The sequence below is a fragment of the Pieris rapae genome, chromosome 11, assembly GCF_905147795.1.
Source record: "Pieris rapae chromosome 11, ilPieRapa1.1, whole genome shotgun sequence".
In the NCBI taxonomy this organism is placed as follows: domain Eukaryota; kingdom Metazoa; phylum Arthropoda; class Insecta; order Lepidoptera; family Pieridae; genus Pieris; species Pieris rapae.
The window spans coordinates 5,105,636-5,120,377 of record NC_059519.1 but is presented as its reverse complement, the minus strand read 5'-3'; the positions used below and the strand labels follow the sequence as shown (position 1 = coordinate 5,120,377).

At 31.1% G+C, this 14,742-nt stretch overlaps 2 protein-coding genes across 2 annotated transcripts; both read right to left on the bottom strand.

Moving 5' to 3' along the window:
• Positions 1-6,290: 6,290 nt before the first annotated feature.
• On the bottom strand, positions 6,291-12,018 carry LOC110998922 (fumarylacetoacetate hydrolase domain-containing protein 2). The gene is made up of 5 exons (XM_022267734.2): positions 11,621-12,018; positions 9,939-10,164; positions 8,767-8,931; positions 8,079-8,245; positions 6,291-6,879 (listed from the first exon to the last, which is right to left on the bottom strand). Exons 1-5 carry the CDS (start codon positions 11,908-11,910, stop codon positions 6,723-6,725), a joined length of 1,005 nt encoding a protein of 334 aa, XP_022123426.2. The 5' UTR covers positions 11,911-12,018; the 3' UTR covers positions 6,291-6,722.
• A 1,857-nt stretch (positions 12,019-13,875) lies between these two features.
• LOC110998943 (39S ribosomal protein L35, mitochondrial) lies at positions 13,876-14,726 on the bottom strand. Its single transcript, XM_022267760.2, has 2 exons — positions 14,569-14,726; positions 13,876-14,489 (listed from the first exon to the last, which is right to left on the bottom strand). The coding sequence occupies exons 1-2, from the start codon at positions 14,588-14,590 to the stop codon at positions 13,981-13,983; spliced, it is 531 nt and encodes a 176-aa protein (XP_022123452.1). The 5' UTR covers positions 14,591-14,726; the 3' UTR covers positions 13,876-13,980.
• Between the last annotated feature and the right edge of the window lie 16 nt (positions 14,727-14,742).

Sequence of the window (14,742 nt, the reverse complement as noted above, 5' to 3'; positions counted from 1 at the left end):
AATATAATAAGTTAAAAAATAATTAATATTCGTAATAAAAATACATATTAATATCGTTATTATTTAGAATAGATTGCCTTTATCATAGTATAGTAGTAATATGTGTTCTATTTTACTCATAAGAAATAGTTTTCTTATGAGTAAAATAGAACACATATCATATTATATATTCCCGAAAACTATAGTTAGTTTTCGGGAATAGATAATAATTAAACATTACAACCCTTAACTCAAATAAACTTAAACCGCACCCTTAAATAGAAAACAAATACGGACACCGATAGAATATGTCTATAATAAGAAAATAGTGTATAAACAAAACGCTGAACCACCTAGCTACCATTTTTATTTTAATAAATTTAAATCTGTCCAAAAAGGTCGAACGTATTGATTTGAGAGTAGCAAAGTTGCATTCATGAAATAAAATAAATAGATAAAGTATGTTTTGTTGATTTAAACATTAATCTTTTTATTAATATTCCACAATACCGCCCGCATAATATAGCTCGATAAATAAATAATAATGTTTGTTTGGCTACGCGTTTTAAAATTATGTATGCCCTCTTTTCGCGTTGATGAGTAATTCAACGCAGCGTGGCAATTAAAAAGAATTTGTGCTCCCGAACGTAGGTCATTCATCCCACTCAGCCATATGGGGACGCGATCAAGACTATGCATTAATTAGACGAACTAACACGTGCATAATGTAATTGGATTATTTTGACAATTCTTAAAAGTAAAGAGCGGTTTATAGAACTTCTTTGTAAGTTATTATCTCTACCTACAGTCACTACAAAGGCCATACGTTATGTTCAACCCTAGGCGAGATTACAAAAATTCTGTGCCCCGCGGTTTAACCGCGTTAATTCAGTAGTAGCGTGTTGTCATAAATAAATTCAGTACACTATAAAAGGAATGCTAGACCAACGCGGCAAAACTATAGATTATAAAGATAGACTAACGCGTCAAATATATTGTATAGATTATAACGATAGACCAATTAATGCTCAGAAGTAAGCGACCTTCAGCCAGTGATATTTGAAAAAATTGATTTCAATACATATATATACAGGCCATGAAGATATATTTAGCCTTTATAAAACACATTTAATTAACTTACAAGTGACTTAAATCTCCAACAATCAATCTAAAACCGTTCAAATCACGCCGTATTTATCGAATTAGTGTTGAAACGTTAATAAGGATACTGGTACTGGTCGTCGTTTGCTCTTTGCCCGCGGATGTAACCAATTGACCAATTTACTAAAGCTAAATGGTTCTTTAGGAATTGTGCCTGCTTTAAGTAACAGTCAGGAAAAGTCATATTCACGTGAAAGTATCTCCAAAAGACTTACCTATTTAACGCATTCAGATTTTCTGTCCTGTCAACAAGTTGTGGGTTATGGTCACCCTTCTTTCTAGCATTAACAATCATTAAAAGAACTACCTAGGTTTACATGACATGCGTATATATAAACTTTGGTTTTTCACATAAAAAAATTCAATATAATCTCAAGGGGCATTTCAACCGTGCGTTAACTTATGAAACATTCAAAACGAATGGTCAGTAGTCGGTGAACACGTGCTGCAAAGGGCTTTTAATCAAAGCTGACGCGTAGGCGACACAATGTGAATATAATTGTCTAACCAGACGATTTTAATTAGTGTACGTCCAATTCCTGCCCGTAAAGCAAGACTAGGTAATCTAGCTAAGGGCCTGTTTCACAATGTCCGGATAAGTTCCAAATAAGCTATTTATTGCTTATTGGTAGGATAAACAGTAATTTTGCGTTTCACGACTGTCAGATAGCGCGAAATTTCTTCGGAATAATTTATGTGTTGCATAGCTATTTGGCACTTTATCCATACATTGTGAAACAGGTCCTAAGTCTCATTTCAATTCTTGTATTACAGATATTTCAACGAATGATTGCCCTGTCTCAATGGAATAGCAGCATCTACAAGAACGAAAAATATAATTCTAAATCGAGCAAATGAAGGTAATTTTAGTTATTGTACATTCAAGTTGCGCGTGATTTATCGTATAGATTTGCGTGTGGTAAATTAGTCGAACTGGTCCAGTACAAAATTCAACCAGACCCTATTCCGAGTTCTTTGAAAGCCAACAATAGCAGGTCGTATGTCCCACCGAAGCTAAATGCCGAATCTAGCCTTTCACGTTACATTTTTATCTCACAGTGGCCATTGATTTTCTTCCCGTAGTCATTTGTTTCTTGAGACCACTTTAAAAAATGCACTTTATCGACGGTACCCGGACGTTTAGAACAAACTTATATAACTTTATTACAAACTATGTATGCTTGCTTAATCCAAATACGTTCACATTATTTGCATTAAACGCTGTTCACGTTTTCCATTTAAATATATTGATACTTAATGTATTACAATGTATACAAAATAATTGTAACCTCCTGATAAAGGACAAATTTTTGTTTTTAATTTATTTTATTATTCTTCATTGCTCAAGATGTCATATGGAACATAGTGTAATGGTTGCAGCTAACAAACGTTGTATAAAAAACTTGGCGATTAAAGAGTGGCGGAGAGTTTATTGCCAGTTCTTCTCTTCCGTTCTACGCGCTTGATTTGAGAACTGGCGGTAAATGTAAAATTAGAAGCATTTAATGTATATTTCTTTTTTTGACGTTCATAAGTGTACATTATGTTACCTACATGAATAAATGATTTTGAATTTTTTGGTTTATGCTTAGTTCCTCTGAACTGAGCAGAGTAGGCTTTTCTGGCACAGCGAAGTAATTGTGAATCTAGGAGGCGCCAAAACGAGCTTCCGGGGTTTCAGCTTATCTAGTTTTAATAATTAAAATTTTCTTATCCTAGCCATTAGAAGACGATTAGAATAGAAAGTACCAAGAACAAGAAAGAAGAATAATGTAACTAAATCTGGTTCCTAAGTACTAGTGCCGCAGGAGTGTTTTATGTATCTCCTGCTGCTTAAGTGCTTATCAATAGATTTAGTGATTCGTCCTTTAAAGAAGAATGAAGAGAAGCTGTCTTTACAATATAATCGACTATTGTATTATTAGGTACAGAATTAATATTGAGAGGGTCATCATTGGCTTTTAAAGCTTAGCATTCAAAAATTGTATTGACGTATATATTGTCTATGGTTACAATAAAACATTTATGTAATATACCTAATAACTAACCCTAAAAATTTAATAATTAAATATATTTTTAAAAGGAAGGTCCCTTTAGGCAAGGTTCAGAAGATACTGGCAGCGTTCCCCTTTTGAATAGCTAGACTAATTCTTTGTCCGAATTAATTTAATATTTGTTTTTTTTATGTCTATGGCTTACTTAACACTGTATATTTAAAACAAAGTTATTTGTTTTTATATATATGTACATAACATGCCCGTTTATACGTCAGCAAAACTGTGTATTTAATTTGTTATTAAACCTTTTCATGATAATATTGGCATCAGCGATCGAACGATAGATTTCAAATTTCGCGCTTAAAAAAGGAAATGTGAACGCGCATCTTGTTCATTGCAGTTCGTTGTAAATGAGGCACGCACTATATGCACCAGGGGAATCCCGCGTTTTATTCACTGTTGCCTTTTCACCCGCTTTGTCCCCGCGTTAATTCCATTTCGTCGTACATAGTATGTTTTCGATACCAAATTAAATAAAATACATTTTTACAAAAATGTTATCAAGGTTAATTTTAATTATTTTTTATTAAGAGTTCTTTATTTTATTTTTATTATTACTCTTAATTATAAAATTTAATAACTTAATCTTTAATCTTATTCCAAGTTCGTGACTAATATTAAAAAAAATTAAAAACTTTATCTAAACTTATTATTTTATATTAATTAAATTTAATTAACTATGCATTGGTATCGGTATCGGCCATATTTCTATAAGAGTATCGGCATCGGTATCGTTTCGGCAAAAAGGCGCATCACTAGTAATAACCATAGTTCGAAATTCGAATCCTAAAACAATGTGATTTAAGAATCTCATGTCTGTATCGAAACATGCACGATATGGAGCGAAATTATTCGAAATAAAATTATGTTAATATCATACAGTTGTTACACAACATACCTTTGTAATATTAACCTGATGCAATTATAGTGACAAAATATTTACCCGTAATAATAATATATGAATCTTTTACATTTAGTAAAATCTGTTGTTTCTAGGCGTTTTTATGATATTGATTGATCGATTACTATGTAAATTTACGAGGTCCACTAGCCACTTGAAGTAAAGGTAAACTGAATAAAACTGAGACGAAAGTGAAATTAAAATCCATCTTGGTACACATTAGCAATTAAATGAAAGAATTGACTTGTACAGACATACCTTTTTAAATAATTATGAGATACTGGTAGATATTAATTTTAAATATAAACTGTTATCTTTTATTACAGTGGGCCAAGCCATAGCGGGTGATCAGCGTAACAATTTTGTGATAAAAAGTAAGAGAATAATTATTCCGTGTTATTTCAGAATAAATAAGTAAGTTTTTAAATCTAGGTATTTTTTTAAATTACTTAACAAATATAGTGAGTGTCAAATGGAAGGAAATCTATGATAACATTATAAAAAGCTTGGATTGGCGATCTATAGGTATATAGTATGATTATTTAAAGAGAAAATAATTTCGTCACAAAATATTTGTATGGAGCAAACTCGTATTCAAAACGATAGAATAGTTTATATACATTGAAATGTTCAATGTATATAAACTCGCGTAATTTGGATGGAGATGGAAACAATTCTTGGTTTGATGCAAATATTCAACCTGCTGTTCCAGATCGATAAATCTTTGGTATAAATACGTTCTGGTTTCCTATCGATGTTTTTCTTCATCGTACGACCCATTATATACTTACTTTTTAAATTAAGTTAGAAAGAGAAACTTAAGGAAAATCTAAAAAAAATATTCAAAGAAATTATTGTATTGGCATTCGCTCTTTTAGTCTTACCATACCTAGTGTAATTTTCAGGTGATTAGAATTAAGATGCTCAATAGGAAAATGGGCAAAAATGCATTTAAAAAAAATCTCTTTTGTTAGTTACTGAGTTCTTAAATTATTCTCAATTACTACAGTCTTATTTTAAAGCGTGGACTTAAGACAATCTTTAATACATTTATTTTTTTCCTGAAAAATAAATGATGGTTAAAAGAGTACTATTCAGTCCGCGTTTTATTGTAGTTTTAAATAATTTAAGGAAGGTGTCGCAGTCGAATGTTCCATGACGCAAGATTTAGAAAGATAAACACACAATAAAACATTTAGGTCACGGGAGACTAATAGAAAAATTGTCACCAATAGAATCACAGCAATTGCATTCCCAATTGGCCTATTCAGTGCACTGCAAATCTGTGCAGTCAATTGTCAGTTATTTGAATCTACGATATCCTGTATGGGTACATTACCAATTTATCACAGCATCACTCAAGTGTTATAGATCAAATTATGATGGTTATTCGACCCGTATAGATCACTTAAGTTAATAAAACTCCCCTTGGCTATTAAATTTAATAGTCTATGAAAGGGCCACAAACGGTTCTTCCTGTTTAAACGGAAGACGCCGATTGGCTCAATTGAGTGTTCTGTTCACCAATCAGCGGGGTTGTTGCTATGATATATTGGTTCTTGAGGAATGTCTAACGGTTGGAAATTTTATAAGCTTGAATTCAGGTTTTATTTATTCCCTAATTTCACTTATTTGTTTTTCAACTTACTAGTAGTCAGTAGAATAGAATGTTATAGATTCAAAGTGAAACCAATCTTTTCAGATTCTATAGGTTTGAGCAAGGAGCAAGCATGTTTTTATAGTAGGTATTTTGTTTGAAAGATATCATCATAAGTTATATGCTCACGTAGCGCGTTTTAGTTATTCAAATTGTTTAGTGTAGCGACTACATTCTACGTTCCTAATTTTTGCTAAATTTTTAATTTTTTCTAAAAATATAACCGACATTCATTTAGAAGTAAGCTATAGTCAACATTTTAGTTTTTTTTCTACAAACGTAGAATAAAATTTTTGAAAAGATTTTAATCTTAGTAACGCCAAAGAAGTATAACTTCTAACGCGTGTACAGATAAGTTTTTTATTATTCACTTATTTAATTTATTTATAGTAATTAAGAACAGTTAACACTTATTCAGAGTCACAAGAGACTTTCGAACTTAAATTTACTTCCTGATTTGAATGACTTAATTAACGTTTCTGATAACAATATTTTTTTAAATGACTTGGATAAAGGGGTTCAATAATATAATAAATAGTGATAAAAACAGTATTTATAACGATAAAGAACATTTATATATTATGACAAATAACAATGTGAATAAACTTAAAGAATTCTTTATTATATACGACTATACCCTGGAGTTTGTTTCTAGTACAATAACAGCAAAAACTTCTTAAGTAAGGCGATATTATAATAATCATTTACATATGCGATTTCAATGCAATTTATGTAAAAATCGTTTACGTATTAAATACTAGAATTGTTTTGAATACAAAAATAATGCCGGATTTTAAACCCATGAAATACTCCATAAAAAAATTTTGTTACTTTTGTTAGAAACTACCCTCTTATATATTAAAAAAAATTAAACTTATTTTGCTCGTAATGTGTGTATGTAAGTTACATATATCGTAGTAATCCCTTAAAACGGACTCTTCCCGTTTTCTTATTAATATCAGCAGTTCTAAAACTTTTCCACTTTGACCACGAGAGTCCCTATATCTTGGATGGAGCTTTCTATGACGTCACCGGGTTTAAGGTATTCCGGGGGTGACCGGTACATACCCACACCCCCAGGAGTGCCTGTTAATATGATGTCACCCGGTAGGAGAGTCATTACCCTGAAAAAGTTTAGTTAAATTGGAGTGAGAGTTATTTTAATTATATCTACCCACATGATTAAATAATACACAACTCAATTTGATAAAAAAATTCTCTGCTAATAATAGACCTGGTATTGAAAGAGGATGCCCTACTTAACTTTTTTTACAGTATTCGCAAGCTGAAATAGGAAAGTGGTATGAATAAAGAAGAAATTTGTGAATCTTTTGTTCCTTATTTTGTCATTCTTGTATTGTTTTAGCATCTTTATTGCTCAGTTTGAAGGTTAACTAATTTAAATTAATGATAAAGCTCAAGACTTCTAATTCCGTGGTACCAAATCAAACATACACACTTTATCGTGTAATGGAAAAACGCAGGTAAGTCTTATAGTTAGAATAATACACGGAATTCGTTTTATCTAATAGGACCTGGATGACCGAGCTATTTTTTTTCTAAATCGTGTTTTTTGGAAATTTTATTTAAGTACGAATTACATACTAATAAAATTATGAAATATGAATATAATTATCGAATAAAGATAATTATATTCATATTTAAGTTTTTATTTGACTGACATCTTAAAACGAGCAATTCTATGTTTAAGTTGATAAAACACAAATAAAATGACATTTTCTAGAAATGATTCCTAGCTATATCGATTTATCGCCCCCGAAACCCTCTGTATACTAAATTTCATGAAAATCGTTGGAGCCGATTCCGAGATTCCAATTATATATATATACAAGAATTGCTCGTTTAAAGATATAAGATATACAATTATAGTGTACCAATATTCGTTTCCATACTTCTTTTAAATTCTTATGATTTTTTATGCCTTTAGTAGGTCTGAGAATCGGCTACTATCTATCTTTCAATATATCAGGGGAAGTCTCCATCCCAAAAAGAAGTTTATTTTTATTTTGTAGATAATTTTTTTGTTTTAAATTTGTTAATGATACATAATACAAAAATAAATACAACCCATAATTTTCAACTATCCTCTACGATCAATCCTTATTTTTTTATTTGTTATCTAAGAACTCACAGCTTGTATTCTGAGGTTTATATAGAGAAAAGGCACAGGAATACCTAAAAAGTTTTCATTCCGGAAAACCGAACAGTCTTAGGGGTAGCATAGCAAAATATTCCATCTCTGTATGTACAATAAACTATATAATAATATATAATAAATAAATTCATCTTAAAATATACTTACGATGAAAGTCTCGCAATAACATCAGGTATCTTATGTACCAGCTGATCTGTGCAACTCGATTGCTTAAGTACACCATTAACAGAGCATTTGATCTCAAGTTTTTGAGGGTCTGTTATCTCATCACTTGTAGTAATACACGGCCCAATAGGACAGAATGTGTCCATTGACTGAAATGTGTGTCTTGTTTTATAATTGCATCAAAATAAAGCGTAATTGGAGTTTTGTACATATTGTTACAGAACTGAGAATATAAATATTATAGCCGCGAATTCTTCCTGACGGTGACCAATACTCACTACATACTAAAACCGTTTAGAACAACATACCGGTTATATTGATCAAAATTAAAGTTTCCGTAGAATAAAAGTATATATGTATTAGATACTTAATAACGTCATCGGCAATTACGACTGTAAGTTTATACGATCAAATATGAGTAGTTTGGATTTTTCTTAAACTCTACGATTTTTAGTCAAGTTTTATAGATATACTTATTAAAAAATTTAAACTCAAAAAAGAGAGCTTAGATATATATGTACACTGAACATTATAATTTTTTTTTATCATTTCAGGAGGCAGCAAACCTTCAAGGAACCGGAGATTATGCAGTTCTTTTATACATTTTTGTAGCATTGCCGAACACATCTATTTAAAACCTTTAATTTTTTTATTTAATTGTGTTTCTTACCTTTCCAAGCAAAAACTGCCCACCATTCTTAGTCTTCTGCCAATCCCTTGCGCTTATATCCTGAGCCACTGTATACCCAAAGATATATTCAAAAGCATTCACCGCTTTGACGTTACTCGCTGCCTTCCCGATCACTACCACTAATTCCACCTCCCAGTCCACTTTCTGTAATTTGTAACTGACTTCAAAAAACAAAAGTGGGTTTACAATGATGTTTTTACTCTTTAGCTTGGTTGAGTTTTACCAAGTATTCAATATTAAGTTTTACTTGAAGGTTTTGAAAGAAATTTTTAACAAAACGAATATATATTTTGTGCTTACTTAATGTATAAAGGCAAATTAATTAAGGATTTGATTTTGAAATTAACTTATTTCAAAAAATTTGTGACAAAATATAATATCTGAATTTCGTGGAAAAAATTTCTTCAGGTAACTATACATATAGGTAAGTGGTATATGTGGTATTGAAATACATATTATGATTTATGAATAGGACATATCCTTCATCTCTTATGTTGAAAAAAAATCCTTTATAGATCTTTATAAGCAAATAGGTGATCAGCCTTTGATACCCAACGCGCTTATCTATTCCGCTTAATGCGCATATATCTAAGTAAATTCATTGCTGTAGAGTAGAGGTTCAAATTTCAATTCAACCCCACTGTTCAGTCCAGAATACTTAAACGTATAGCTAATACGAAAACATAGTGACCACAAGAAGCCATAAACAGTCCGTGCATTAGACTGACGTCATCCCGCATAAACGCAATTATTTCATCCACCTACATGAATGAGACTCAATTTGCCTCAATAATTGACCCCAATTGGACCGTGGGTCATATGCTCTGATTCATAGTTTATAAAAATTTTGGATTAACACATGCCGTTGCATGCAGATGGTAATTGAGAACGATAATACCATAAATATTTAATAGATCGCACACGAAGTCTGAAATTGTCCTAATAATTAAAGTATAATGACGTACAGAGATGAATAAGTTGGATATCCTGAAATCGATTCCCAGCCAACCAATAATTGATTCCGCTGCAGAGTTTAACTGTCGTTTGCTATACAGAAATAATTTTACCGAAATTAAACACCTGTCAACCTGATACGAAGCAGGCTATATAGCACCAGGGTTAGTGGGCACATTAAATTACAAATGACTTACATCAGTAACATCAACTCTAAGTCGGACACTATCTGATGGGCCTACAACAGTGCTAGCGAATTTGCTAAATATCATTGGAACCTCAGGAGGTGTCAGTTTTTGTTCTTCACAGTGGTCTTTATAGTTTAGTCCTATGCATAGAACTTTGTCCATACCCGTGATTGGTGCTTTAAGATTAACAGATGATACCGGGAGCTTTGCTGAGTCAGTAACACATTCACAGAGGCTGAAAACATAGTTTGGTGAGGACATGGCAAACAATTAATTGAGCATAAATTAAAACTGTTAACAATAATATATTTTTAATTGTTAAATATACATATATGAAATATAAATTGTGATTTATTTATGATAAAATTCAAATTATTTATGGTGTATAAAATAACACTAAGAATTCATGTTAATAGTGAATCTAGTATAATAAAATTAAAATCATGAATAAATTTACAAATAAGGGTGGCAATATATAGCTGTTCCCCCCCCCCCCTTATTTAAAGATTCTCACAAAACGTGACCCTTACTCAAATGGATAAATTCATGTCTTGTTGTTGATCATTTTATTGCAGATTTTTTAAAACTTAATTTGTAAGTTTCAACTGTAATGATGTCAAGGGCAATTCTGTACAAAATAAAATATTGTATTTTTTTTAATAAGGATTTATATTCAGTTCATTAATTTACCATAAATAAGTTTATATTGGTGGGTGGACTTATCTGACAACAATTTTTTTTATAAATTTAAAAAGGAACAAATTGCTTACATGATTTAAAACAATACGATTATATTACAGCTTTTTCAAACATTCTTTATTTAAACTTCTCTCATGTTGGTAGTAGAATTGGTTAATTTGCTTAATAGCATTATAGTGTTCTTTGATAACTGGATTATATACATATAGTCCATTTATTTATTGCGTAACAACTATTTAACTGTGTAAGGTTAGTGAGTTTTTAAAGATGGTGTTTATTCAACAGTAAAATGTAATAGTAATATAAGGTGGGTTGATATTGATAATTATATTTTTTCCATTTTGTTAGATACAATTTACAAAAGGAAAATAAATAAAATAGTTTGTACATTGTGATATATTTAATTACAAATCTTTTTATTTAAGCAACCCTGGAATGTAACATCCCAAGATTTTGCTTTGGGTCCAACTGGGAAACCATTTAATAATCAATATTTTTTTTAGAAAGCTTAGGAATATCTTTGCCTTTTAAATACAAAAATTATATAAAATATTGCATGCAATGAAATAAGGTAAAATTGTAATCACTCGATATCATTGACAAGTGAAGAGGTGTTATATTTATTGTAGGATTACTATTATCATGATAATGTTATCAGGTGTCATGTATTAAGCACTAGCCATATTTTATTCAAGTATTCAATAGTACCAAAAGTTAATTATAAGATGTTTTTGTAAACAATTAAAATATTTATTATAGGTCATCTAAGAAGCAATGAAAATATGGTATGTATTCATTTAAGGACTAGAAGTCATTGCTTATTTTTTAATGTGCTTAATTTTGCATAATGAATTATATCTTCTATACTTTTTTAGGTTTCTACTAGTTTTAAAGGCTAATTCTTATCACATGGGAACACAAAAAAAATCTAATAATTTTTTTAAGATGAATACTTGACCAAAAACTTATAAAAAAAATTTATATAGACTAACCGGAAAATTTGGTCCATTTCCTTATTCCTTAGAATCTCCAACAGCGTTCTGGGCAAGGTCGGCTCCGCCTTATTAAGATCAATAACATTATCGCCATCTAAATATCCGACACGAATTTCCTTTGGATTATTTGAGTAAGTAAATTGAACAAATTTCATATTTGCTACTTTTCCCGCTGAAAAACGTCGAAATCCGAATGCTGTGCCGGGTGTTGTATTATTGACAATATTTTGCAAAGTTTTAGGTTTTATATGCCTTATCACGCGATGGGCGAACCTTGTACTGTGCATAGCCGAAGAGGATATAATTTACGTCACTTGTTCAAGATTCACAAATAGATGTTGTGTAAATTGTACAAAAACTATTCCACACAATAACAAAACTTTTTGAAATTTAATAATTGTTACGCAAGTACTTGGTTTAAAATGACATTGACAGATGTATCCGTGTCTTCCGTGACATATTATAATAATTATCTAACGAGAAATGATACAATGTCAAATATTATATTAACATATAAGGAAATATAATTTTGTAGAGGAACAAAAATAAAAACTTTTTATTTGTTAAAGTTTTAATAAATAAATGAAAAATAATATAAAATAATTAATAATAAATTAATTAAAGATCGGGGTACTTTTATGAATTATGCATAGTCGATATAACATTATTTTCTAGCTTACTATAATATAATAATCACATATACAGTATTTATAATTACAAATAATAAATAAAAAGAAAAATGCAGCATTACCTCGCTGTCTTCCGATATTTATTCGTTGAGCAAGTAAAGTACCTGCTCTGGAGTCACCGGTAATGTCTGCTTAAACCTTCAATTTACGCATGTTGAACCCCACGGACGAAGAGTCTACACCAAAGGGAACTAAATTAACTGTTTTGCGGCTGCCCCAGCTTTTTTGCTTGTTCGAGGGAGGTGTCAGGTGGGATGTAGTAGGTACATATGGGCACTCAGCGAAGGTTGATGGCAATGTCAAATAATATGATTCATTTTACAATCGGTAATCGATGTTATCAGTTCAGAGTTGGCTCTAATATTGAATGAATGTATTAATTATGGACCTTTCCAAACCAGATCAATCTTAGAAAACTTACACCGTTATTCAAAACGGGAAGTACTTCTGACCCCACAAATTTTAGACCCATATCTGTGCTGCATATCAATGCAGGATTGAGTAAAATTTTTGAAAAAAATACTGATACATTTTAATAATAATAAATGTATGCATAGCTAGCAGTATGGATTTACTAGAGGTCGCTCCACAGGCGGCACGCTGGCATTAAATTAATTTCCGGGATTTTAAATGCCTGGGAAAATTCTGATGGTGAATTGGTCGAAATCCAAATAATGAAACTTCAACATTATGGCATTGGCGAAAAAGCGCTAAATCTTATGGAATCATATCTAAGCGATAGAATTCAAAATGTAAAGGCGTAGGCTTGGGCGTACCGCAAGGGTCCATACTTGGTCCCTTCTTAGTCCTCGTCTATAAAAATTACCTTCCATTTCTTGTAAAGGCTTCACGAGATAGTACTGTTTGCTGATACTATCTGATGACACTTTACTTTTATTTAAAGTGAAACGATGAAATCCATCACTTGAAAATGTAAATTTAGAAGCATTTAATGTATATTTCTTTTTTGGACATTCATAAGTGTACATTACGTTACCTATGAATAAATGATTTTATATTTAGGAGTGCCCATATCATAAGTGGAGGAAGTGATTTTTGCCACGCCGCGTTCAACATCATACGTGATACATCCCTGTCTCTGTCAATGTTCCAACCATTTTGGAGCCAAAAAGCACAAGCACTAATTAAAGATTTAAGAGTTGGCGCCTAATGGATGTTACTGGTGATCCAAGCCGGTGCTTACCTCGCTCATCGAAAAAATATCGTAATACAGCAAAGAAATGCTGTCCGCATTAACAAACTGCCACAGAGAACAAACATTTAAAACTCGTTTTAATTTTTTTATTACTATGTAAGTTAAGAACCTTGTAAATAAAAAAATGTGTGTGTTGGGAATATAATTATTTTAAAACACTTTCATTTTCAGCACAAAACTTTTAAAAACAAATTTTCCTTGCTTTTACTGCTTTCCCTCCGAGTTGAGGTTATTAAAAAATCTGGAACAATGTATTTAATTCCAAACATATATTTTGTATATCATTAAAATGAATTAAACCACTTAAACATTTAAAATATTAAATACAATAATAAAATAAAAAGATGTTAAAGTCCATTATTTATTTAAATTTGCTTCTACATTTATATATACTACAGCTATATAATGTACGAATCAAAATAATTAGATCAATCTATCTGACATATATAATCTTAGTGATTAGTAGGTCTTTTCCTTGTTATATGATATTCTTCCCGGGTGTGATATGGAGCATATGGATCATCTACATAATATTTAGGTTTCTTCCAGAACTTTGTTACCATTTTATCTAGCAATGTAGACTGAGTTGCATTACAAAATACGTGCTGCCTTAAACGCCTCCTTTGAGGTTGCGATTTCTTCCAGATTTTTTTATTTCTACCTACTTTTGTCCGGATCCAGCCACCCCAGTCAAGTCTCAAGAATCGTCGTATTGCAGCTTTAACAGTCTTTCGTTTACCCTTCTTTAAACTAAACTTAGTGACTGTTCTAACAGATATAGGTGTTATTCTGTTACATATATCAAGGATCTGTTTGTTTTGTATTAATGCTGGTCCAGGTAATCCTATTTTGTTAATGCTTTGCTGTCTGTTTATTACAGTTGAGAGACTTCTAGTTTCATTGCAAATAACCGTAGTCCCATTAACGTAAGGAACTAAAATCGGTCGTAAACATCGGATCACTGAAAATAAATATAACCTATATTACTATATATAAATGTCTGTATTATCAAATACGAATAAATTTCCACTCTACTCTACCAGACAATGTGCACCGAAACATTTTTTTAAAGCTGTAACAAAAATAAGTTCTAGTAACTACTTAGACTATTAAGAACATAGTTCAGAAAACTTAATTATCTAACTAACAATGCAAAAGGGAATAACAATTAGAAATTTAAAGATTAGATAAACCATAGCCAACTGCACAGCCAC

Bases quoted from the DNA above. Each gene is read 5' to 3' on its own strand.
- LOC110998943 (XM_022267760.2), bottom strand. From the start codon at position 14,590: ATGTTTCGGTGCACATTGTCTG. The intron at 14,490-14,568 runs GTAGAGTAGAGT...ATTTATTTTCAG, and splicing joins GTTTCGGTGCACATTGTCTG to TGATCCGATGTTTACGACCG.
- LOC110998922 (XM_022267734.2), bottom strand. From the start codon at position 11,910: ATGCACAGTACAAGGTTCGCCCATCGCGTGATAAGGCATATAAAACCT. The intron at 10,165-11,620 runs GTTAGTCTATAT...CTATGTTTTCAG, and splicing joins GAAATGGACCAAATTTTCCG to CCTCTGTGAATGTGTTACTG. The intron at 8,246-8,766 runs GTAAGAAACACA...CACACATTTCAG, and splicing joins GGCAGTTTTTGCTTGGAAAG to TCAATGGACACATTCTGTCC.